The 25,904-nt window shown below is 45.2% G+C and overlaps 1 protein-coding gene and 1 pseudogene across 2 annotated transcripts in view; one reads left to right on the top strand and one right to left on the bottom strand.

Annotated features, from left to right (window-relative positions):
* MCM10 (minichromosome maintenance 10 replication initiation factor) overlaps positions 1-11,597 on the bottom strand; it is a 49,013-nt gene extending 37,416 nt beyond the window's left edge. The window contains exons 1-5 of one of the 2 annotated variants that reach the window (XM_032159954.2): positions 11,549-11,597; positions 8,935-9,016; positions 1,592-1,930; positions 378-482; positions 93-230 (exon numbers count right to left, since the gene is read on the bottom strand). In XM_032159954.2, coding sequence (XP_032015845.1) covers positions 93-230; positions 378-482; positions 1,592-1,930; positions 8,935-8,941 — 589 coding nt within the window. In that variant the 5' untranslated portion in view covers positions 8,942-9,016; positions 11,549-11,597. Of the gene's footprint in view, positions 1-92; positions 234-377; positions 483-1,591; positions 1,931-8,934; positions 9,017-11,548 lie in introns of both variants that reach the window. The other variant, XM_032159865.2, reaches the window with a different exon arrangement.
* A 3,656-nt stretch (positions 11,598-15,253) lies between these two features.
* Positions 15,254-16,710, top strand: LOC116474521 (BTB/POZ domain-containing protein 7-like; annotated as a pseudogene).
* The last annotated feature ends 9,194 nt before the right edge of the window (positions 16,711-25,904 follow it).

Raw genomic sequence — 25,904 nt, forward strand, 5'->3', positions numbered from 1 at the left:
CAAAAGACACAGACACCCCCACACACACGAACACCCACACACACATGAACACATACAATAGTGCCAAGATACTGAGACCGCAAGTCCCACACCTGGAGGTGAAGCCTTTGGTGTCCGGGCCACCCGCTTGGCTCTTGGTAGTGCAGGGACATCAAGCTCCGCAGAAAAGCATGTCGACTCCTGAATTCTCTGAACTCTCCTCTCCTTAAGAGGTGGCCGGGGAGACTTCTCTACTTAATCAAAAGTAAAATAAGTGAGTAAAAACCCATTCAGAAAGAGGTTCAAAGGGCTGTTTGGACAGGAGTTGGATGCAGAAATAATGTGATAATTTCTAATAAAAGAAATGCACACGATTGCCAGAATGACAGTCTTCTTACCAGGGGATTTTTGCAGACGGGCTGGGCTTGCTGTCTGTTTAATTGTTGTTACTTTTAGCTGTTCTTGTAGGGACTTCATTTGCTCTTGCAAATTCCTTAATTCCTCTAGGAAATGAAAATATGTTAATTTAAGAACCAGGCAGGAGAAAATGTTCTACACGACAAAAATGCTGGCAATATTTTTGTTGTCCACTCCCTGCCCCAATACCTTGAGACTCACAATATAATCACATACCCAAAGCTCATGATTAACTTTTGTACTTCAAAGAGGTCCCTTAGAGAAATACATATTTTATTTAAAGTAATGAAGCACCCAAGAGTCAAACTAGTTATAAATCTGTACTATTAAGAGATATCAAATACAAATCCACAGTTAATAAGTTTTTAGGAGCTGAGAAATAATTATAGGCCAGGCATGGTGGCTCGTGCCTGTAATCACAGCATTTTGGGAGGCTGAGGCAGGAGGACTGCATGAGCTCAGGAGTTCGAGACCAGCATGGGCAATATAAGGAGATCTTGTATCTACAAAAAATGAAAAAAAAAAAAAAAAAAAATTAGCTGGGCATGGGGGTGCATGCCTATGGTCCCAGCTACTAGGGAGGCTATGGCAGGAAGATCACTTGAGCCTGGGAGGTGGAGGCTACAGTAAGCCAAGATTGCACCACTGTACTCTAGCCTGGGTGACACAGCAAGAATCTGTCTCAAAAAAAAAAAAAATTATATTTACTTCATAAATTGGATATCATAACTAATATAATAAATGCTGGCTTCTGTATTAGAAGAAACAGCTAACCATCGAATTTTATTATAGCTTAAACATGTATGAGATGCCAGGAATAAGAAAAGAACATGTGTCAAAGCTTCTGTTTAGGAATGCTCTGCTCAAATAGATATGTGGCAGCTTTGCAGCCTTGTCTCTGGCTCCACATCCACATAAATCCCAAAGTACTACTATTCCATAAGAAACATGAAAAGTTTCAGCGCCACTCCGTACAGGATCAAGTGCAGCTGGCTGACACTGATAGAGTCTGTAGTTTGTGCTAAAATGCTGGCCTTAAACATTTCATCTACCAACTCATATAATTTTCTTTCTTTTTTTGCAAAGTCATTTATCTCTACCCTTGAATCAGCAGCTATTTTGATGACAACTGTCAGATTGGTGGTCTTCATCCAACTTATCCGAAAGAAATAAGGAAGGCAAGTAGTTAGGGCACCTTGCAACTCTTCATTCGTTTTCTCTCGCCTGGGGGCAGGAGCAGGGAGGACCCTATTTTCAGTTGACAGTGATGCAGGAACTTCTTCATCTGTTAAGTCCTCCATGTCTCCAAAGAGAGTGGCCAAATTTTCCTTTTCATCTTTGGTCTTTCCTGTTTCTCCATCATCAGCCTCTTCTGTATAAGATTCACCATCGCCGTCGGCATCAAAGAGCTCATCAAATGAGTCGGGCTCGCCATTTTCCTGCGTCAAGAAGTTACTTTCTTCTGAATTACAATCCAAGGCTGACTCATTTTCTTCCAGCAGTGCGGTCAGCAGAGACAGATTGTCTTCCTCCTCTATGGGAAAAGAAGAGAAAGGACAGAGAATAAGCACAGCTAATTCCAAACATTCAACTTTAGGCAATTTAAATGACCCCATGGGGGTAAGAGAAACTACCTAATGGGTACAATGCTCATTACCTGGGTGATGGGTTCAACCATACTCCAAACTTCAGCATCACACTATACACCTCTGTAACAAGCCTGAATCTAAAATGAAAGCTGAAACTAAAAAAAAAAAAAAAAACCTACAGATGCACCATTTTGCCTGGTCTTTACTCTCCTTGTCGCCATCTTTCCTGTCCCCAGGTGCTTCTTAGGGGACACTGGGCTAAGAAGGAGCCAATACTGCTTAGTGAGTAGAGTGGGCCAGCCACGGGGCCAAATGTCCTCAAGCATTCTACTCCAATCAATGAGACAGCTTCCCGCACACCGACTTCCATGAAATTCAACCAACAAGGGAATAATTTTAAAACACCAAACATAGATTTAGGCTTTAGATATATATAACTCCTGACCTTTAAATTATTTGGGATTAAAAAAATACAAACTCTATAAAAAATACTAAGATCCCATCACCCAGAATTAGCCATCATTAACATTTTGTTGTTTGCTTCTTGCCTTTAACATTAAATAACACCTTCCAGATGAAGTCTGTCATGCCAAATCTTATCCCAACTCCTGACCACTGCCCCCACTTCCCATTGTAATCACTTTCATAATTTTGAGGCATCATTCCAGTCCATTCTTATGCTTCTACATAAATATATAGGCAGTCATAGTCAATATATAGATGGTTTTAAAAATATTTACATAAATATTCCACACTGCATTACTCTGCATTCCACGTTCTTTCAACATTGCTTGTAAGATTAAGCCAAATCAAAACATATAGTTCTAGCCAGGTGCGGTGGCTCACGCCTGTAATCCCAGCACTTGGGGAGGCCAAGGCGGGAGGATCACCTGAGATCAGGAGCTCAAGACCATTCTGGCCAAGAAAGTGAAACCCCGTCTCTACTAATAATACAAAAATTAGCTGGGCGTGGTGGCCTGTGCCTGTAATCCCAGCTATTCAGGAGGCTAAGGCAGGAGAATTGATGGAACCTGGGAGGTGGAGGTTGCAGTGAGCCGAGATCACACCACTGCATTCCAGCATAGGTGACAGGGCGAGACTCCATCTCAAAAACAAACAAAAACCCCCATATAGTTCTAGTTTATTTCTTTTCGTTGCTATATTGTATCCTATAATAAGACTGCATCACACCTTACTAATCCATTTTCCAATAAAGGACAATATGGGCTATTTCTAATTTTCCCCACTACTAAATACGCTGTAATCGTGTATCCGTCTTCTTGCACGTGTGTTTCTTGGGAATATCTATCAGAAATGGAATTGCTGGATTGCTGGGTATCCACGTTTTCCAATTTTGCTAGATACTGCCAAGTTGTTCGCAAAGTGGATGCGCTCTTGAAATGGCATCGTTCGTCTGGGGTAATACCCGAGGTTCGTTGTCTCACGCAAAGGAAATCAAGGACGCTGACACACAAGGAGTAAGGTTAAGTGCAGAGATTTAATAGGCAAAAGAGAAAGAAGGGCTCTCAGCAGCAGAGAGGGGTCCCAGAAAAATGGGTTGCCGCTTCCATGGAGAAATGCATGGGGTTTCGTAGATGAGCTTGAGGACACACTGTCTGATTTACATAGGACATAAAAGATTGGCTGGACTAGGTATGCCATTTGCATAGGGTGGAAAACCTGGCTGCCCCACCCTAGTCTTTTATTATACAGGTGGTTCTCTACCTGGCCAGTGCCATGTTGTCCGTTTCTTTACTGTACACGTGGTTGACAAAGAAAAGGGGCCGCCATGTTGAACATTCCTGGCCCCCAGGGAGCCTTTTCCTATCAGCACAGCTGCAGGTATTCACCCTGCAAATTACTAGCTTGCTTTTGTATGTCTGCAGCTTGATTTTTCAGGCTGGCCTTTGTTAGAAATTACTTGGGGGCTGCTTTTTGTTAAAAGGGAAATTCTGCTGAGGACTCTGTTGCCCTTACTATCTCCCTAAATAATTGCTATCTCTCGTATCACTCTCACTAGAGCTGTACACAAGGGCCACTTCTCCCCACCACCTCATCAATATCTGATGTGTCACCTAAATTTTTTTTGTCAATCTGATGGACGATTTAAAAACGCATCTCACTGTTTTGATTTGCATTTCTTGGATTACTGGTGAGGTTAAGAGTTGTTTATGTTTATTTGCCAATCGGATTTCTTCTTTCTTGATTTGTCTATTTTCTTTGCTCTTTTTTGCCCCCCTATTTGGGCACTATTTGTTTATAAAATCAGAGGTATTCAATGGAAAAATATTAAGAATATCTGACCTACTCTCCTTGTCTGAAATTCAGGGGCTAGAGTATGAGAGGGTGAGGGCTTGTTCAGGATCACATGGAGAAACAGATCAGTGCAGGAGCTGGGTTAATAAGGAATCTCCAGATCAGCAAACCAATGTCCTTTCTACCACTCTGCACTCCCTTACCAGAAGGAAAAAGCCAGTAGCCAAACTTCAGGCCTAGAATCTGTTGACGGGGCCTAATGCTCAGAGTCAGAGGTTGTATGAGGATTAGCTTGAGTTGCTTAGTCCACGAAGACTCCAAGACTGCACAGTGCAAGAGAGAAGAGGCCAGGCAGCCCCCTGTGCTCTAAGTGAGAATGTCACATGCCTGCAAGGAAGCAAAGAGGCCTCAACCATCTCTTGTTCCCATCTGCCAAAGAGGGCACACCCCGGGAAGAGGCTCTGGCTCACACCACTGGGGGCCACAGGTGGAAAATGCTGCCTGGGGACCCCATACCATTCACTTTGAACCGTTCACAAGAGAACCAGGGCTAATCCCATGGTGCCTCACAACCCCGTTTACCTCAGTCACCACCAAAAATCATGTCTTCTCTGTATTGTGCTGACTCAATCTCCCAGCCTCTTTGTTCTCAAACCCCTGGGATGTGAAATCTACTATCAGCACGTCTCCCGGATCCCCAGTGGCTCTTACAACAGAAATCTGGCTACCCCTGGAACCCTCTTGAATGGAAAGCGTTTAATTGTTCACACCTCACATGGCAATGTCTAGAATAGTGTTTGGCGTGTATTAGGCTTGCAATAAATACTTGTTGATCAACTTCAGGTTCCTGATGTCTTCTTTATCACTGTCACTTTGGAATGATTCAGTCTTCTTCCAGATCACAGCTCTCTGAAGTTCAAGACACCAGACGCTGGCATCAAGAACCCCTCATGGCACTGTCATGTGTTGATCATAATGTGTGTATCATACATGCTCCCCGGTCCTCCCCTCCATCTCTACTGCAATCATCCTCCCGGGGCACTTCAACCTCCGCAAGGATGATCCAGCCAACATCTTGGTCACTGGGTTTCTCATCCACTCCCCATCTTAGCTACCCACTCCCATAGTAACTCCAACTCATCACACAGCAAAGCACAACTGACCTCTGAACATCCCTCTGTGATCCAGCCTCCCATCCTTTCAGCCCGCTCACTCTAGTATTCACATCCAGTAGCTCTTCAGCTTCATCCACGTGTCTAATCCATCAACCTACCTACAATGTGTTTCCTGTCCATCACCCCCTGTCCCTAATGCCTTCCCTGTGGATCCATGTTCAACACCATCATCACTGCCTTCTAAAGACTCAGCTCCCTGGCTGGTGAATGGCCCTGGAGAAAGACTCGCTACCATGCTGACTGGTCTTTTTTGTTTATTTATTTATTTATTTTTTTTTTCAAGACAGGGTCACACAGGCTGGAGTGCAGTGTCGCGATCTTAGCTCACTGTAGCCTCAAACTCCTGGGCTCAAGCGATCCTCCTGCCTTAGCCTCCCAAGCAGCAGGGACTAGAGGTGCACACCACCACGCCCAGCTTATTAAAAATTTTTTTGTAGAGATGGGGTCTTGCCATGTTGCCCAGTCTGGTCTTGAACTCCTGGCCTCAAGCGATGCTCCTGCCTTGGCCTCCTAAAGTGCTGGGACTACAAGCGTGATCAACAAGACCCTGCCTCAGTCTAACTTTAAATTTTTGCACACCCATAACAAACAAGCATTCAGCACTGCTTAAAGATTCCCACACTTCCCCAATTCATTCACTTTCCCAGGCTCTGACCACTTCACACTGTCTCTCCTCAAACCTCCTATGCCCACTCCCCACTCTTTATTCTTAGCTGATTATACACACACACACACACACATATATATATATATATATATTTTTTTTTGAGACAGAGTTTCGCTCTTGTTGCCCAGGCTGGAGTGCAATGGCGTGATCTCGGCTCACTGCAACTTCCACCTCCCAGGTTCAAGTGATTCTCCTGCCTCAGCCTCCCGAGTAGCTGGGATTACAGGCATGCACCACCACGCCCAGCTAATTTTGTATTTTTAGTAGAGATGGGGTTTCTCCATGTTGGTCAGGCTGGTCTCGAACTGCTGACCTCAAGTGATCCACCTGCCTTGGCCTTTCAACGTGCTGGGATTACAGGCATGAGCCACAGCGCCCAGCCCTTGGCTTACATTTTACAGAAAAAATAGATGCAATCAGACTTCCTCATCCTTCACTCCCATCTCTGAACATATCTTCTCTGCTTTCCCTCCTAGGACTAAGTATCTAGTGCTATTCACAGCCAATTCTTCCACTTACACTCTTACACTGGGTCCCACTTCTCAGCTTCTCAAAGACTTCATTCTACAATTACCACCTCTCTGGCTCCTGTATCCCCAATTTCTCCCTCTCCTCTGAATCACTCCTGTCAGCATACAAAGACATAGCAGTGTCTCCCATCTACTAACTACCCGTTTATTGTTTTGTTATCTTGCTCCCTCCACTAAAATATAAGCAGGAACATTGTTCAACAGTATATCCCAAGTACCATACACTTTCCGATTTCCTCTACACCAGCCAAATTGTGAACCCATGCCAATCAAATGAGATTTTCTTACTAAATATTATGATTTCTTTTTCCTTTTTTTTTTTTTTTTTTTTTTTGAGACAGAGTCTTACTCTGTCACCCAGGCTGGAGGTGCAGTGGTGGGATCTCATGCAATGCAAGCTCTGCCTCCCAGATTCAAGCGATCCTCCAGCCTCAGCCTCCTGAGTAGCTGGGATTACAGGCACATGCCACCACACCAGGTTAATTTTTGTAGTTTTTGTAGAAATGGGGTTTCACTATGTTAGCCAGGCTGGCCTCGAACTCCTGACCTCAGGTGATCCACCCACCTTGGCCTCCCAAAGTGCTGAGATTACAGGCATGAGCCACCGCACCCAGCCTAAACATTATGATTTCTTTTCTTTTTTTTCTTTTTTTTTTTTTTTTTTTGAGACGGAGTCTCGCTCTGTTGCCCAGGCTGGAGTGCAGTGGCGCGATCTTGGCTCACTGCAAGCTCCGGCTCCCGGGTTCACGCCATTCTCCTGCTTCAGCCTCCCGAGTAGCTGGGACTACAGGCGCCCGCCAACACGCCCGGCTAATTTTTTGTATTTTTAGTGGAGACGGGGTTTCACCGTGTTAGCCAGGATGGTCTCGATCTCCTGACCTCGTGATCCGCCCGCCTCGGCCTCCCAAAGTGCTGGGATTACAGGCTTGAGCCACCGCGCCCGGCATCTTTTCTTTTTTCTTGACCTATACTGTTTCCAGATAGATACTATGATTTCTTAGAGAACATGTATCCATTCGCCTCTTATTTTCATGTCAATCTCATAGCAAAAAGTGACGCTTTGTATTATATAACCTGCCCTGTAGGCAATTTGCCAATTTTAAGAAACAGGAAACTACCATGATACCATCAGGCAATGAGTTTCACATAAGGAAAAACCCCTTTTCTGAGGGTTTATTTTCTGTGGTTTTGATTTTCCATGGTCACTGTGGTTGAGGACAGTACAATGGATATTTTGAGAGTGCAATAGATACTTTAGAGAGAGACCACATTCACATAACTTTTATTACAGTATATTGTCATAATTGTTCCATTTTATTATTGTTGTTCATCTCTCACTGTGCCTAATTCATAAATTATACTTTATCACAGGTATGTATGTACAGGAAAAAACACAGCATGCCTAGGGTTTGGTACCATCCTCAGTTTCAGGCATCTGCTGGGAGTGTGGAAACACATCTCTCAGGGGCAATGGGGGGCCACTGTGCATCACAGTGTGAGGAATTTCAAGTTTTTTTTTTAAAGGGCAAAGTGTAATATGTTTGAATTTTTAAAAAAAATCCAGTTTCAGATTATGAGTTCAATTATGCAACTAGATCTCTTCACAACGAGCACAATCACTTTAATTTTTTAAAAACAGAAATGAGGTCTCATTCTATTGCCCAGGCTGGTCTTGAACTCTTGGGCTCAAGCAATCCTCCCACCCCGGCCTCCCAAAGTGTTGAGATCACAGGTGTGAGCCACTGCGCCCCGCCCAGCACATTCATTTTAGGTGATTGCTAATTAGTGCAACATCTATTTTCTAGGTAAACATTTTGTACACATCCTTGCAAAATGAACAAAATTGGAAAGGATTATGTTAATAAAAACTTAAGTCAGAGCTAGACTAAAATCGCTTCAACAGATTTCATTATCAAATGTAAACCCTGAAGTCAGACTGCCTGGTTCAACGCCCTGATCTGCCAGCTTGAACTGTGACAAGTTACTAAACATCCCTGTTTTCCTGCCTATAAAATATTTTTGCCCGAGGACTGAATCAGTTAACTTCCACAAGGATCTTGGAGCAGTGCCTGGCCCACTGTACACCTACCAGCTATTGTAATTATGAAAGACAATCACTGTTGCCAGAAGAAATGTCATCTGATAAAAGCAAGTAACATTCAGTGACCTCTGTGAGATGTGAGATTGCTTCAGAACCACTAAGACAACACCTGAGGGCTGGGGAGCATTTTCACGATTTTACAAGTGGAATAAATAACAAGTCCATGGACAAAAGGTTAGTTTTCCGTGAAACAGAGAAACAGAAAACTGCCAGGCCTTACCATCCATGCTGTCAAGAGGACAGTTGTGACAGGAAACTTCAAAGGAGGCTCAGGTGTCCAGATGAGCAATGTAGAACCTTGGCTGTGTGAAATCAATATTAGAAATGTCACTTTTAATTCTTCTCTTTCTCTCACAACACACATCCAACAAACCCAGAATCCTACCACTCCTATGGGCTTTAACCTCGGAATTCATCCAGAATCTGACCATTTGTCACCTCCTCTCTCCACACCGCCAATGCCATCTCCCTCCTTGGATGTAAGAAGCTCACTTTTACTTGTCTTTAAACTAAGGTTACACAAACTTATTGAGATGCAGAACAGTTTGTAAATCACACCAGATTACGTGGATGCGATAAATTATGAGGAAGAACTACTGGGCTTGGCTGGGTACAGTGGCTTAACGCCTATAATAGCAGCACTTTGGGAAGCTAAGGTGGGGGCATCACTTTAGGCCAGAAGTTTGAGAGCAGCCTGGTCACAGAGCAAGACCTTGTCTTTTTAAAGAATTACACACACACACACACACGAATTATTGGGGTTGATCTAAATTAGGCTATTCTTTCATTGTATTCACTGTAATACACCTGACATCTGCGTTATCCACAACAGCTACTGTATGATTCTACTTAGTTGCAGCCTTGGTGACAATCACGATTTTGATTCAATACTAGTCAGCAAAGCACTGAGCAACAGCATAGCTAATTAAGACAAAGTTGTATCACTCTACGTACTTCTCTTTTCATTTAAGATGATTTCTTTAAACTGCAAGTAAAAAAGTATAAACTTTTCTAGGCTCTTATTTAACTTACATGTGCTCTTTGGCAAGTTCAGTGTCAAGGAACTAATTACAGTGATTATGGTGCTTTCTTTTCTTTTTTTAGACAGGATCTTGCTCTGTCGCTGGGGCTGGAGTGCAGTGGTGCTATCGGCTCACTACAACCTCCGCCTCCCAGGCTCCAGCGATTCTCCTGCCCCAGCCTCCCGAGTAGCTGGGATTACAAGCGTGCACTACCACACCTGGCTAATGTTTGTGTTTTCTGTAGAGACAGGGTTTCACCATGGTGCCCAGGCTGGTCTTGAACTCCTGACGTCAAGTGATCCATCTGCCTTGGACTCCCAAAGGTGCTTTTTTTTTTTTTTTTTTTGAACGGAGTCTTTTTTCCCCCCCGCTGGGGGGAAAGGGCCCCATCTTGGCTCACTGCAAGCTCCGCCTCCCCGGTTCACGCCATTCTCCTGCCTCAGCCTCCCGAGTAGCTGGGACTACAGGCGCCCGCCACCATGCTCTGCTAATTTTTTCTATTTTTAGTAGAGACGGGGTTTCACCGTATTAGCCAGGATGGTCTCGATCTCCTGACCTGGTGATCCGTCCGCCTTGGCCTCCCAAAGCGCTGGGATTACAGGTGTGAGCCACTGCGCCTGGCCGCTTTTTAAAAATTCATTCAACAAACATTTCCACGGATGCTTCAGGTGCCACACACTGTGCTATCTACTGGGGAATCTATTGGACAGTAAGCTTCCTGAGGGTTAGGAGCAAACTGTCTTGTTCAAGTCTATAACCTGCCTCGCCTTCCCCCAAAATGAAACTATGCACCCTCCCTCGCCCTCACATCCAGGGCCACTGACAAGTACTGTGGTTCCATCTCCAAAACACTGCTCAAATCTACCACTTCTCTCCAACTTCACTGCCAGAACCCTAGGCCAAGCCACCATCAACCTTTCACCCACTGACTGTGTTAGCTTTCTATCTTGGTCTCTTTCTCCCCCTGCAATCTGTTTTGCATACAACAGCCACAGTAATCTTCCCTTTCCTTAGTAACTTTTAGGAACATAAATCAGATCATGGGGGTCCCTTCATTGAAATTCTTTAATGATTTTCCATTGCCCTTAGAAAAAAAATCTACAAAGCCTGCGAGGCAATGATTCATATTCTCTCTCTCTCTTTCCAAGCTTTCTACTCCCTCCCCTTTTCCACAATCCACCACGTCCAATTCTACCCACCCCGACACCCAAAACGATGCTCCAGCCGAGCCAGCCCGCTTCCACCTTCTGGAACACACTAAGCTGATTTGAGGTCTCAGGCTCTGTCGGAAGAAAGCTACCCCCAGGTCCTTCTCGCCCTTTGATCTCCACTTATTCATCTTTCTGAGACTTTCTGGACCACCCTGAGTCGTCCACTGTCGTGCATTTGTTTATTACCTGCTCGTCCCTTTAAACTGTAAGCGCCGTGAAGGCAGCGGAAATGTGATCCGAACCCTGCACACCGTCCGCGTTCAATAATCATTGGCAAATCATGAATACGAGAAATCAATGAATGAAAGAATGAATGAATAAAAGAAAGCCCAGGCGGCATGCACTTGGCAAGCACTTGGCTGCTTTTAAAAGGAAGAACCCGATTCCTTAGTAGACGGCCGGCAACTCCCAGCCCCCGGCCCGGCCATGCCAGCCCCGCGCGGTCCCGAGCTGCTGCCAAATCCAGATCGCGCCCACCCGAGCTCCCGGGACCCCGCGCCTCTAGCCCTAGGACCCCTTGCAACCCGCGCAGAGACGTGCGAGGCGGCCCCGGCCCCGCTGCCCGAAGGTCACCCGCACGCCAGAGCCCCACTCTGCTCACCCGGTGCCGGGACGCCTTCTTGGTTCACAGCCGAACCCGCCAAAATTCCAACCGGATTCCGCCCCTCCCTTGACGTCAGACGCACGCGGCTCTGGGGCCGCACTGACTGGCTACGTCAGCGAACCCCCGCCCCCGCGCAGAGCAATCGGATTGGTTTACGTCATTCGGCGCCGTCTTCGTTGGGGGCAAGGGACCTTCCTGTCGGTAGAAGCCAGTCTCCTTTAGGTAAAATAGAGTGTCTGGCGCTCCCTGGTGCCGGGAGGTTTAAGTCGTCCCACCCAGTATTTTCCCTGCGGTCCCACCTCAACTCCTGACGCTCTGGGACCGACTATTCCTTTGTCAGCCTTATGAAATGTTTGGGCTCAGGACCAAACAGATCCGGTCCACTTTTACCGTCTGACCTTGGGGACGTGACATCTCTCTGAGTTTCCCCTTCACCATCTGTGCAGTGAGGGAAAGGGTGGATGACATCTTTTACACTGAAACCACTGTTTCCCGAGTAATTCCTGGTCCATAGATTTTGGGACTTCTAAGGGGCGTCAGGGCTGAAGAGAACTTATCAGCAGCCCATATCTTTCACATAAGTGTTTTTCAGTAAAATTCAGGCCTCTTTATGTATTTACATTCTAAAAAATAGTGTTTGTACATAATACTAACAACAGAGTTTCTAAATGCAAAATAACACTTAGCTTTTACATAATTTCAAGGGATTGATAGCAGAAGAGACTTTGATGGACCAAAAGACCACTTTAAGTCTTTCCCCCCTTTCCCTCCTTGCAGACAGTATTCAGGCACTGCAGTTCCCACAGTAATAATCCCTTTGGTATAAGATCCTATCTCTATCCACTACCTACTTTCATTTTCAGAACAATTAAAATCGACTTTAGGAAGACTGAGGATAAACAGTCCTGATGCCATCTACGTTGACTTTTTTCTCTGTCCTAGTGGAATATTACTGCTCCATTTATGAGCTCAGCCCTATTATTTAAACCTATATTGGCTGAGGAATAGGAATAAAACCATTTCTGAGAGCTGCTAGTGTTAAAAATTCATAGTAATGGAGGAACTCTAGTAATCAAATTGAAAAAGTATGTTTAAATGCATCACTACGGCCGGGCGCGGTGGCTCACCCCTGTAATCTCAGCACTTTGGGAGGCCGAGGTGGGCGGATCACGAGGTTGGGAGTTCGAGACCAGCCTGGCCAAAACGGTGAAACCCCGTCTCTACTAAAAACACTCACATACAAAAATTAGCTGGGCGTAGTGGTGCGCGTCCGTAATCCCAGCTACTGGGGAGGCTGAGGCGGGAGAATCGCTTGAACCCGGGAGGTGGAGGTTGCAGTGATGAGCCGAGATCTCGCCACTACACTCTGGCCTGGCGACAGAGCCAGACTCTGTCTAAATAAATAAATAAATAAATGCATCACTACATCTAGTTATTTAAAAAAAAAGGCTTGTCATAGATTTATTCTTAGCCATTATGCAGAAATTCCTTGACCAATTCTGATCAGTACTCTGAAGTTCTTTTCTTCACCTTCACTTTCCAGGTCCTCTTTGCATCCAGTTCCGTGCAAGGAGTCAGAAACAGAACCAATCTAAGCCCGCAAACCTTCCTTAAGTGAGGAATCAAGCAGTTTTTATTGGAATTAGTATGGTGGTGACTTTGAGAAAAGAAGTGGAGGTGATTTTGAGAAACAATTAGGCATACAGATTTTTAAAACTCCATTGAATGTGGCTTTTCCGTGCCGATAGTGCTCACACAAACATTATGAACGTTTCTAAAACCCGCCAGGCTTTCTGTAAGAAGTGTGGCAAGCACCAACCCCACAAAGTGACACAGTACACGAAGGCCAAGGATTCTCTGTATGCCCAGGGAAAGCGGCGTTATGACAGGAAGCAGCGTGGCTATCGTGGGCAAACTAAGCCGATTTTCCGGGAAAAGGCTAAAACTACAGAAAATTGTGCCAAGGCTTGAGTGCGTTGAGCCCAGCTGCAGCTCTAAGAGAGTGCTGGCTATTAAAATATGCAAGCATTTTGAACTGGAAAGAGATAAGAAGAGAAACGGCCAAGTGATCCAGTTCTAAGTGTCATATTTTCTTTTATTATGAAGACTATAAAATCTTGAGTTTATATTTTAAAAACATCCGGCCGGGCGCGGTGGCTCACGCTTGTAATCCCAGCACTTTGGGAGGCTGAGGCGGGCGGATCACGAGGTCAGGAGATCGAGACCACGGTGAAACCCCGTCTCTACTAAAAATACAAAAAATTAGCCGGGCGTGGTGGCGGGCGCCTGTAGTCCCAGCTACTCGGAGAGGCTGAGGCAGGAGAATGGCGTGAACCCAGGAGGCGGTGCTTGCAGTGAGCCGAGATTGCGCCACTGCACTCCAGCCCGGGCGACAGAGCGAGACTCCGTCTCAAAAAACAAACAAACAAAAAAAAAATCCATTGAATGTGGAGATATTAGCGAGAAGGAAGCAGAGAGGGGATGGGGAGACAGGTTTAGGATGACTGTTAGGTTTCTGATTTATACAATAGGGTAGTTTTTGAGGTTGTGCACTGAAGTAGGAGACACAGGAAGAACGCAACAGGTTTAGGGGAGAAGATAGATTTAGTTTTCTATTTCAGAATGAGATGTATGAGGGATACTGATTAAGAAAGGCACGGTAGCCAGCTTGATCTCCAGATCTGGGGTTCTAAGGAGAGGCCTGGACTCTCCTTAAAATACAAACGAAGGCCAAAAAAGAACAGCTCTGACAGTCATCAACACCTATCTAAAATGAAATCTAAAGCAAACAGCCCATATTGCAGTGGTCCTTATCCTTTTTTGGGCGGTAGGAGGGTGTTTATCACAGAGCCCTTTGATGTAATAAAGGTGGGCTGGGCACGGTAGCTCATGTCTGTAATCCCAGGACTTTGGGAGGCCGAAGCAGGCAGATCACCTGAGGTCAGGAGTTCGAGACCAGCCTGGCCAACACGGTGAAACCTCTTCCCTACTAAAAAATACAAAAATGAGCCGGACGTAGTGGCGCATGCCTGTAATCCCAGCTACTCGGGAGGCTGAGGCAGGAGAATCGCTTGAACCCGGGAGACGGAGGTTGCAGTGAGCCGAGATCGGCCATTGCACTCCAGCCTAGGCAACAAGAGCAAAACTCCGTCTCAAAAAAACAAAAAACACACACAAAAAGGCCAAGCCGAGCCCCTCCTGCTCCCTCTAGGAATCAAAATGGCGGCGAGGGAAACCCGGCGCAGTCCCGGAGCCTGAGCCACTGACAGGAGAGGAGAGGGCGGCGGCGGCGGTGGGAGGAGGATGGCGGCGGTGTGCTGGCGCCGGTGCCTACGGCGGTGCTGGTGGCGGAGGCGGCGGGGGCGACGGCAGAGGTCCCTGCGGCAGCAGAAGCAGCGGCGGGAGGAGCCTCCGGGTTGGTTGAACTATGGATGCGGAACCTACGGAATACGAAGGGCAGACTGTATAGTAAACCCTTTAGGATCCTTGCTGTGTGGTTCTTACAGAACGCACTGTCCGTGTGTCTGGCTGCCCACAGCCTTTCATACTTCCAGTAGTATGCACTGAAGTAAGGTCTAATGGCCCTGTTCTCATAGAAATACATGGAAAGAGGCTGCTGGATCCAGGGTTGAAGGTTCGTAATGGCCTCCGGGATTATACTCTGAAGAATCCGCAGACGGAATGCCTGAGTGACTGAAGAAAATGGGTGCTAATGCATCTCATTATCTTCATTCATGTTCCGCAAAGGTAGGGGGAAATTCACAGGCCCAACAGACTTTTATAGGAACGTCATCCTATTCTCAGCAAGGCTATGGTTGTGAACCAAAATTGTATAGCCTTGACCATGGCCATGAGAAACCACAAGACAAAAAAAAGAGGCCGGGCGCCGTGGCTCACGCCTGTAATCCCAGCGCTTTGGGAGGCCCAGACGGGCAGATCACGACGTCAGGAGATCGAGACCATCCTGGCTAATATGGTGAAACCCCGTCTCTACTAAAAAATACAAAATATTAGCTGGGCGTGGTGGCGGGCGCCTGTAGTCCCAGCTACTCGGGAGGCTGAGGCAGGAGAATGGCGGGAACCCGGGAGGCAGAGCTTGCAGTGAGCCGAGGTCGCGCCACTGCACTCCAGCCTGGGCGACAGAGCCAGACTCTGTCTCAAAAAAAAAAAAGAGGACCTCTGGCCCTTCTACCTTCAGAAAGAACTTAATTAAGCGTCGAAAATCTGATAGGTCTGCCAATCATGCCAAGCAGATGCGAGAACTCCTCTCTGGGTGGGATATTAGAGACGTAAATGCATTAGTGGAGGAATATGAGGGAAGGTCAGCATTAAAGGAGCTTTCCCTACAAGCCAGTTTGGCTAGACCGGAAGCCCGGACATTGCAGAAAGATATGGCTGATCTTTATGAGTACAAGTATCGTACTGATATAGATTTCATATTTCAAGAAACTTGTTATCCTGTTCATCGTGCCATTTTGGCAGCAAGGTGTCCATTTTTTAAAACAATGCTGTCTTCCTCACCTGAGTATGGGGCAGAGATAATAATGGACATCAATACAGCTGGTATTCATATGCCCATGTTTTCTGCTTTGTTACACTATCTTTATACAGGAGAGTTTGGAATGGAAGACTCAGGGTTTCAAAATGTCATTATCCTTGTTCAGCTTAGTGAAGAATTCCCTTGATGTAGATATGCCTGGACTCTTTGATTACATGTGTTATTATGATGTCGTCCTTAGTTTTTCTTCATACTCTGAACTGGTTGAAGCTTTTGGTGGAAATCAGAACTGTTTAGATGAAGACCTCAAAGCCCACAAGGCTGTTATTTCTGCATGGTCCCCATTTTTTCAAAATTTATTACAAAGGAGAATACCAACTGTTGAAGAAATCACAGATGGAACTTTGAGGACTCGCACAAGGATTATATTAGATGAGTCCATTATACCAAAAAAAATCCAAAAGTCATATTACACTGTATGTATACCGACGCGGTGGACATCTCTGTCTGGCACTGTAGCCCCTCTGTGGGGAGTCTCAGTGAAGTTCAGGATCTCGTCGCAGGGAAGCCAAACATGACCAGGGCAGAAAAAGCCATGGAACTTTACCACACAGCACCGTTCTTGGAATTTAACATGCTTACACAAGGTATGAAGTTCTGATTTTTAATTTTGATTTCTAGAATTATGTATTTATCTTCCAAACTGAAAACACAACTAGCATAATCTATGATTTCAGTGTTTGGGATGTTACAGGGTCAGTTTTTTTGAACCTTCGGTTACGACATCTGAGACAGATTGAGCATCAGTATTAATGTGGTTCTTTATTTACTATGAAAATCAAGCACTCAATACTACAAAATATTTTATATGTCTATCTCTCTATACATCTATATCTATATAGATAACTATATATCTTTTTAAAATTTTATTATTATACTTTAAGTTTTAGGGTACATGTGCACAACGTGCAGGTTTGTTACATATGTATACATGTGCCATGTTGGTGTGCTGCACCCATTAACTCGTCATTTAGCATTAGGTATATCTCCTAATGCTATCCCTCTCCCCTCCCCCAACCCCACAACAGGCCCCGGTGTGTGATGCTCCCCTTCCTGTGTCCATGTGTTCTCATGGTTCAATTCCCACCTATGAATGAGAACATGCGGTGTTTGTTTTTTTGTCCTTGCGATAGTTTGCTGAGAACGATAGTTTCCAGTTTCATCCATGTCCCTACAAAGGACATGAACTCATCATTTTTTATGGCTGCATAGTATTTCATGGTGTATATGTCCCACATTTTCTTAATCCAGACAATCGTTGGACATTTAGGTTGGTTCCAAGTCTTTGCTATTGTGAATAGTGCCGCAATAAACATATGTGTGCATGTGTCTTTATAGCAGCATGATTTATAGTCCTTTGGGTATATACCCAGTAATGGGATGGCTGGGTCAAATGGTATTTCTAGTTCTAGATCCCTGAGGAATCGCCACACTGACTTCCACAGTGGTTGAACTAGTTTACAGTCCCACCAACAGTGTAAAAGTGTTCCTATTTCTCCACATCCCCTCCAGCACCTGTTGTTTCCTGACTTTTTAATGATCGCCATTCTAACTGGTGTGAGATGGTATCTCATTGTGGTTTTGATTTGCATCTCTCTGATGGCCAGTGATGATGAGCATTTTTTCATGTGTCTTTTGGCTGCATAAATGTCTTCTTTTGAGACGTGTCTGTTCATATCTTTGCCCACTTGTTGATGGGGTTGTTTGTTTTTTTCTTGTAAATTTGTTTGAATTCATTGCAGATTCTGGATATTAGCCCTTTGTCAGATGAGTAGGTTGCAAAAATTTTCTCCCATTCTCTAGGTTGCCTGTTCACTCTGATGGTAGTTTCTTCTGCTGTGCAGAAGCTCTTTAGTTTAATTAGATCCCATTTGTCAATTTTGGCTTTTGTTGCCATTGCTTTTGGTGTTTTAGACATGAAGTCCTTGCGCATGCCTATGTCCTGAATGGTATTGCCTAGGTTTTCTTCTAGGGTTTTTATGGTTTTAGGTCTAACATGTAAGTCTTTAATCCATCTTGAATTAATTTTTGTATAAGGTGTAAGGAAGGGATCCAGTTTCAGCTTTCTACATATGGCTAGCCAGTTTTCCCAGCACCATTTATTAAATAGGGAATCCTTTCCCCATTGCTTGTTTTTGTCAGGTTTGCCAAAGATCAGATAGTTGTAGATATGTGGCATTATTTCTGAGGGCTCTGTCTGTTCCATTGGTCTATATCTCTGTTTTGGTACCAGTACCATGCTATTTTGGTTACTGTAGCCTTGTAGTATAGTTTGAAGTCAGGTAGTGTGATGCCTCCAGCTTTGTTCTTTTGGCTTAGGATTGACTTGGCAATGCGGGCTCTTTTTTGGTTCCATATGAACTTTAAAGTAGTTTTTTCCAATTCTGTGAAGAAAGTCATTAGTAGCTTGATGGGGATGGCATTGAATCTATAAATTACCTTGGGCAGTATGGTCATTTTCACGGTACTGATTCTTCCTACCCATGAGCATGGAATGTTCTTCCATTTGTTTGTATCCTCTTTGATTTCACTGAGCAGTGGTTTGTAGTTCTCCTTGAAGAGGTCCTTCACATCCCTTGCAAGTTGGATTCCTAGGTATTTTATTCTTTCTGAAGCAACTGTGAATGGGAGTTCACTCATGATTTGGCTCTCTGTTTGTCTGTTATTGGTATATAAGAATGCTTGTGATTTTTGTACATTGATTTTGTATCCTGAGACTTTGCTGAAGTTGCTTATCAGCTTGAGGAGATTTTGGGCTGAGACAATGGGGTTTTCTAGATATACAATCATGTCATCTGCAAACAGGGACAATTTGACTTCCTCTTTTCCTAATTGAATACCCTTTATTTCCTTCTCCTGCCTGATTGCCCTGACCAGAACTTCCAACACTATGTTGAATAGGAGTGGTGAAAGAGGGCATCCCTGTCTTATGCCAGTTTTCAAAGGGAATGCTTCCAGTTTTTGCCCATTCAGTATGATATTGGCTGTGGGTTTGTCATAGATAGCTCTTATTATTTTGAGATACGTCCCATCAATACCTAATTTATTGAGAGTTTTTAGCATGAAGAGTTGTTGAATTTTGTCAAAGGCCTTTTCTGCATCTATTGAGATAATCATGTGGTTTTTGTCTTTGGTTCTGTTTATATGCTGGATTACATTTATTGATTTGTGTATGTTGAACCAGCCTTGCATCCCAGGGATGAAGCCCACTTGATCATGGTGGATAAGCTTTTTGATGTACTGCTGGATTCGGTTTGCCAGTATTTTATTGAGGATTTTTGCATCAATGTTCATCAAGGATATTCGTCTAAAATTCTCTTTTTTGGTTGTGTCTCTGCCAGGCTTTGGTATCAGGATGATGCCGGCCTCATAAAATGAGTTAGGGAGGATTCCCTCTTCTTCTATTGATTGGAATAGTTTCAGAAGGAATGGTACCAGCTCCTCTTTGTACCTCTGGTAGAATTCGGCTGTGAAACCATCTGGTCCTTGACTTTTTTCGGTTGGTAAGCTATTGATTATTGCCTCAATTTCAGAGCCTGTTATTGGTCTATTCAGAGATTCAACTTCTTCCTGGTTTAGTCTTGGGAGGATGTATGTGTCGAGGAATGTATCCATTTCTCATAGGTTTTCTAGTTTATTTGTGTAGAGGTGTTTATAGTGTTCTCTGATGGTAGTTTGTATTTCTGTGGGATCAGTGGTGATATCCCCTTTATCATTTTTTATTGCTCTATTTGATTCTTCTCTCTTTTCTTCTTTATTAGTCTTGCTAGCGGTCTATCAATTTTGTTGATCTTTTCAAAAAACCAGCTCCTGGATTCATTAATTTTTTGAAGGGTTTTTTGTGTCTCTATTTCCTTCAATTCTGCTCTGATCTTAGTTATTTCTTGCCTTCTGCTAGCTTTTGAATGTGTGTGCTCTTGCTTTTCTAGTTCTTTTAGTTGTGATGATAGGGTGTCAATTTTAGATCTTTCCTGCTTTCTTTTGTGGGCATTTAGTGCTATAAATTTCCCTCTACACACTGCTTTGAATGTGTCCCAGAGATTCTGGTATGTTGTGTCTTTGTTCTCCTTGGTTTCAAAGAATATCTTTATTTCTGCCTTCATTTCTTTATTTACCCAGTAGTCATTCAGGAGCAGGTTGTTCAGTTTCCATGTAGTCGAGCGGTTTTGAGTGAGTTTCTTAATCCTGAGTTCTAGTTTGATTGCACTGTGGTCTGACAGTTTGTTATAATTTCTGTTCTTTTACATTTGCTGAGGAGTGCTTTACTTCCAACTATGTGGTCGATTTTGGAGTAGGTGTGGTGTGGTGCTGAAAAGAAGGTATATTCTGTTGATTTGGGGTGGAGAGTTCTGTAGATGTCTATTAGGTCTGCTTGGTGCAGAGCTGAGTTCAATTCCTGGGTATCCTTGTTACCTTTCTGTCTCGTTGATCTGTCTAATGTTGACAGTGGTATGTTAAAGTCTCCCATTATTATTGTGTGGGAGTCTAAGTCTCTTTGTAGGTCACTAAGGACTTGCTTTTTGAATCTGGGTGCTCCTGTATTGGGTGCATATATATTTAGGATAGTTAGCACTTCTTGTTGAATAGATCCCTTTACCATTATGTAATGGCCTTCTTTGTCTCTTTTGATCTTTGTTGGTTTAAAGTCTGTTTTATCAGAGATTAGGATTGCAACCCCTGCCTTTTTTTGGTTTCCATTTGCTTGGTAGATGTTCCTCCATCCCTTTATTTTGAGCCTATGTGTGTCTCTGCACATGAGATGGGTTTCCTGAATACAGCACACTGATGAGTCTTGACTCTTCATCCAACTTACCAGTCTATGTCTTTTAATTGGAGCATTTAGCCCATTTACATTTAAAGTTAATATTGTTATGTGTGAATTTGATCCTGTCATTATGATGTTAGCTGGTTATTTTGCTCATTAGTTGATGCAGTTTCTTCCTAGCCTTGATGGTCTTTACAATTTGGCATGTTTTTGCAGTGGCTGGTACCGGTTGTTCCTTTCCATGTTTAGTGCTTCCTTCAGGAGCTCTTTTAGGGCAGGCCTGGTGGTGACAAAATCTCTCAGCATTTGCTTGTCTGTAAAGTATTTTATTTCTCCTTCACTTATGAAGCTTAGTTTGGCTGGATATGAAATTCTGGGTTGAAAATTCTTTTCTTTAAGAATGTTGAATATCGGTCCCCACTCTCTTCTGGCTTGTAGAGTTTCTGCTGAGAGATCAGCTGTTAGTCTGATGGGCTTCCCTTTGTGGGTAACCCGACCTTTCTCTCTGGCCGCCCTTAACATTTTTTCCTTCATTTCAACTTTGGTGAACCTGACAATTATGTGTCTTGGAGTTGCTCTTCTCGAGGAGTATCTTTGTGGCGTTCTCTGTATTTCCTGAATTTGAATGTTGGCCTGCCTTGCTAAATTGGGGAAGTTCTCCTGGATAATATCCTGCAGAGTGTTTTCCAACTTGGTTCCATTCTCCCCGTCACTTTCAGGTACAGCAATCAGATGTAGATTTGGTCTTGTCACATAGTCCCTTATTTCTTGGAGGCTTTGTTTCTTTTTATTCTTTTTTCTCTAAACTTCTCTTCTCGCTTCATTTCATTCATTTCGTCTTCCATCACTGATACCCTTTCTTCCAGTTGATCACATCAGCTACTGAGGCTTCTGCATTTGTCACGTAGCTCTCGTGCCTTGGTTTTCAGCTCCATCAGGTCCTTTAAGGACTTCTCGGCATTGGTTATTCTAGTTATCCAATCGTCTGATTTTTTTTCAAAGCTTTTAACTTCTTTGCCATTGGTTTGAATTTCCTCCTGTAGCTCAGAGTAGTTTGATTGCCTGAAGCCTTCTTCTCTCAACTCATCAAAGTCATCCTCTATCCAGCTTTGTTCCGTTGCTGGTGAGGAGCTGCATTCCTTTGGAGGAGGAGAGGCGCTCTGATTTTTAGAGTTTCCAGTTTTTCTGCTCTGTTTTTTTTCCATCTTTGTGGTTTTATCTACCTTTGGTCTTTGATGATGGTGATGTACAGATTGGTTTTTGGTGTTGATGTCCTTTCTGTTTGTTAGTTTTCCTTCTAACAGACAGGACCCTCAGCTGCAGGTCTGTTGGAGTTTGCTAGAGGTCCACTCCAGACCCTGTTTGCCTGGGTATCAGCAGCGGTGGCTGCAGAACAGCGGATATTGGTGAACCGCAAATGCTGCTGCCTGATCGTTCCTCTGGAAGTTTTGTCTCAGAGGAGTACCCGTCTGTGTGAGGTGTCAGTCTGCCCCTACTGGGGGGTGCATCCCAGTTAGGCTACTCGGGGATCAGGGACCCACTTGAGGAGGCAGTCTGCCCATTCTCAGATCTCAAGCTGCGTGCTGGGAGAACCACTACTCTCTTCAAAGCTGTCAGAGGGGGACATTTAAGTCTGCAGAGGTTACTGCTGTCTTTTTGTTTGTCTATGCCCTGCCCCCAGAGGTGGAGCCTACAGAAGCAGGCAGGCCTCCTTGAGCTGTGGTGGGCTCCACCCAGTTTGAGCTTCCTGGCTGCTTTGTTTACCTAATCAAACAACTAACTCAATAGCAGGCACCCCTCCCCCAGCCTCGCTGCCGCCTTACAGTTTGATCTTGGGCTGCTGTGCTAGCAATGAGTGAGACTCCATGGGCGTAGGACCCTCTGAGCCAGGTGCGGGATATAATCTCCTGGTGTGCCGTTTTTTAAGCCGGTTGGAAACGTGCAGTATTAGGGTGGGAGTGACCTGATTTTCCAGGTGCCGTCTGTCACCCCTTTCTTTGACTAGGAAAGGGAATTACCTGACCCCTTGTGCCTCCCGGGTGAGGCAATGCCTTGCCCTGCTTCGGCTCATGCACGGTGCGCTGCACCCACTGTCCTGCACCTATTGTCTGGCACTCCCCAGTGAGATGAACCTGGTACCTCAGTTGGAAATGCAGAAATCACCTGTCTTCTGCATCGCTCACACTGGTAGCTGTAGACCGGAGCTGTTCCTATTTGGCCATCTTGGCTCCTCCCCCTATATATCTATAGATCTAGATCTATATATCTATATAGATATATATGTGATGAAAGTGAAATTTTTTTTTTTCTCCCAGAAAAATGCACACCCATACACTCAAGTTTCTGTATGCCCTTTCAAGGGATACATGTGTTCTCCTGAAGCCCATCTACAGACACCCCTCCAAATTAAGAACTTCTGGTGCAAAAGGCCAGAACCCTGGGGAGCACAAACATTTGAGGGTCAAGCAGCCAAGGCAAAGAAGAGAAGCCAAAGACAGGAACCAAGCGGGAGCAGCCAGGGTGGTTCAGAAAGCAGAACCAGCTCTAGCACCCTGGCCTGGGCCTGCCTTTCACAGGGCCCAGCTCTCCTCCTCTTCCAGCTGCATTCCTCCCCTTGGGATGACCAGTCCCAGGGCCAAGGGGATGTATCCATCTGGATCCTGGGCAGCTCCATGTGGTCAACGCTCTAGGTCCTGGGACCCTGGGATGTTTTACCCAGACAGCCCTCAGCCTGCTTCAGAGACCTGTGTGGGCCCCTCTCTCTGGTTATCGTTCTAAGGAGTGGCCATTTGGTGTGATTGGAGGGTTGAGTGAGGGAAGGGAGCTTGGACAGCAGTCTGGGGTATCCCTACAATTGGGAGAGAGGCCAGCAAAGGCTGGACAGAACTCAGCCCTGGTGTTACAGGAAAGGGGTCCCGATCCAGACCCCCAGAGATGGTTCTTGGATCTCACGAAAGAAATAATTCAGGGTGAGTCCTCAGAGTAAAGTGAGAGCAAGTTTATTAAGAAAATAAAGGAATAGGCAGGGCGCCATGGCTCACGCCTGCAATTCCAGCACTTTGGGAGTCCAAGGCGGGTGGATCACGAGGTTAGAAGTTTGAGACCAGCCTTGCCAATGTAGTGAAACCCCATCTCTACTGCAAATACAAAAATTAGCCAGGCGCAGTGGCGGGTGCCTATAATCCCAGCTACTCAGGAGGCTGAGGCAGAATTGCTTGAACCCGGTAGGCAGAGGTTCCAGTGAGCCAAGATTGCGCCACTGCACTCTAGCCAGGGCAACAGAGCAAGACTCCGTCTCAAAAAGGAAAAGAAAAGAATGGATATTCCATAAATAGAGGAGCTCCGAAGGCTGCTGATGGCCTATTTTTATGGTTATTTATTGATGATATGCTAAACAAAGACTGGATGCTTCATGTCTCCCCCTTTTAGACCACATAGGGCAACTTCCTAATGTTACCATGGCATTTGTAAACTGTCCTGGTGCTGGCGGGAGTGTAGCAGTGAGGACCACCAGAGGTCACTCTTGTTGCCATCTTGGTTTTGGTGGGTTTTGGCCGGCTTCTTTACTGCAACCTGTTTTATCAGTAAGGTCTTTATGACCTGTATCTTGTGCTGACCTCTCATCTCACCCTGTGACTTAGAATGCCTTAACCATCTGGGAATGCAGCCCAATAGGTCTCCGCCTCATTCTACCCAGCTCCCATTCAAGATGGAGTTGCTCTGGTTCACATGCCTTTGACACTGGTAGGAAGGGAAGAAGGGTTTGCAGGGCTGGGGCCCCCTTCTCCTTAAGCTGTTATGTTTCAGTGTGTAACTCCAAGGAGATTGTTAGCTTTATCTATAAACTTAAAAATTTTACACATAGAGGATGTGGGCCTATGTCTGTATTCTTGCCCCGGGGTTTTTCCAATGTAAAGGTGTGGGCCTGCGGGAAAATGATGGCACAGGATGCCAGGGAAGGAGAGTTTTAGGAAGGACATGACAAACGTCACTGCAGCAGGACAGCGGTGCATCCTGGAGCCTGGTCTTTGGGCCAGCAGGAGCAGTGTCACCTGGGAACCTGTTAGAAGTCCCATGCTTGGCCTCATTCCAGAGCCTCGGAAGCACTGACTCTGGGGTGGGACCCAGCATTGCATGTTCCGCCTTTGGAAGGTTTTGTTGCTGTACAGCGGTGGTTCATAAAACTTCAGAGTGCATCAGAATCACCAGGAGGGCCTTGGAAACATGGCATGGTGCAAGACAGTGAAACAGGCAGGAGGGGGGAGAAGGTGAGTTGGCTTCAGGTCTCCTTCCCCCAAATGCCTCTGGCTTATATTGCTAAGCCCCTCTCCTTGTCACCTCTGCCAATATGGGGAAGTTCCTCATCCTTGCATCCAATTATCCTGCCTCACAGACTGTGTGTCTCTTTCCTCTGGAACCCATCCACTCCTCTACCTCCTTGCTATGGCAAAACCCCATTTCTACTAAAAATACAAAAATTAGCCAGGCGTGCTGGCGGGTGCCTGTAATCCCAGCTACTCAGGAGGCTGAGGCAGGAGAATTGCTTGAACCCCAGAGGTGGAGGTTGCAGTGAGCTGAGATCGCGCCATGCTTGCTATGGGTGGATGGGTCCAGAGGTGAGGGCCTAAGCCTCTTCAGGCTCTTGTCATCTCTCTCCTTTTTACCTCCAACTGGCCTGTTTCCAATCTCACCCACCTTCAATCCACTTCTCTTGTTGCCTCCACTAACAACAAAATCTTGGCATGGCCTTTTTCTGTTTAAAATCTGTTAATAGGCCAGGTGTGGTGGCTCATGCCTGTAATCCCAGCACTTTGGGTGGCCAAGGCAAGTGGATCACTTGAGCCCGGGAGTTCAAGACCAGACTGGGCAACATGGAGAAACCCCATCTGTACAAAAATTACAAAAATTAGTCAGGTGTGGTGGCAAGCGTCTATAGTCCCAGCTACTCGAGAGACTGAGGTGGGAGGATGGCTTGAGGCTGCGAGGTAGAGGCTGCAGTGAGCTGAGATTGTGCCACTGCACTCCAGCCT

The sequence above is a fragment of the Hylobates moloch genome, unplaced genomic scaffold (genome assembly GCF_009828535.3).
Source record: "Hylobates moloch isolate HMO894 unplaced genomic scaffold, HMol_V3 SCAFFOLD_2, whole genome shotgun sequence".
NCBI lineage: Eukaryota > Metazoa > Chordata > Mammalia > Primates > Hylobatidae > Hylobates > Hylobates moloch.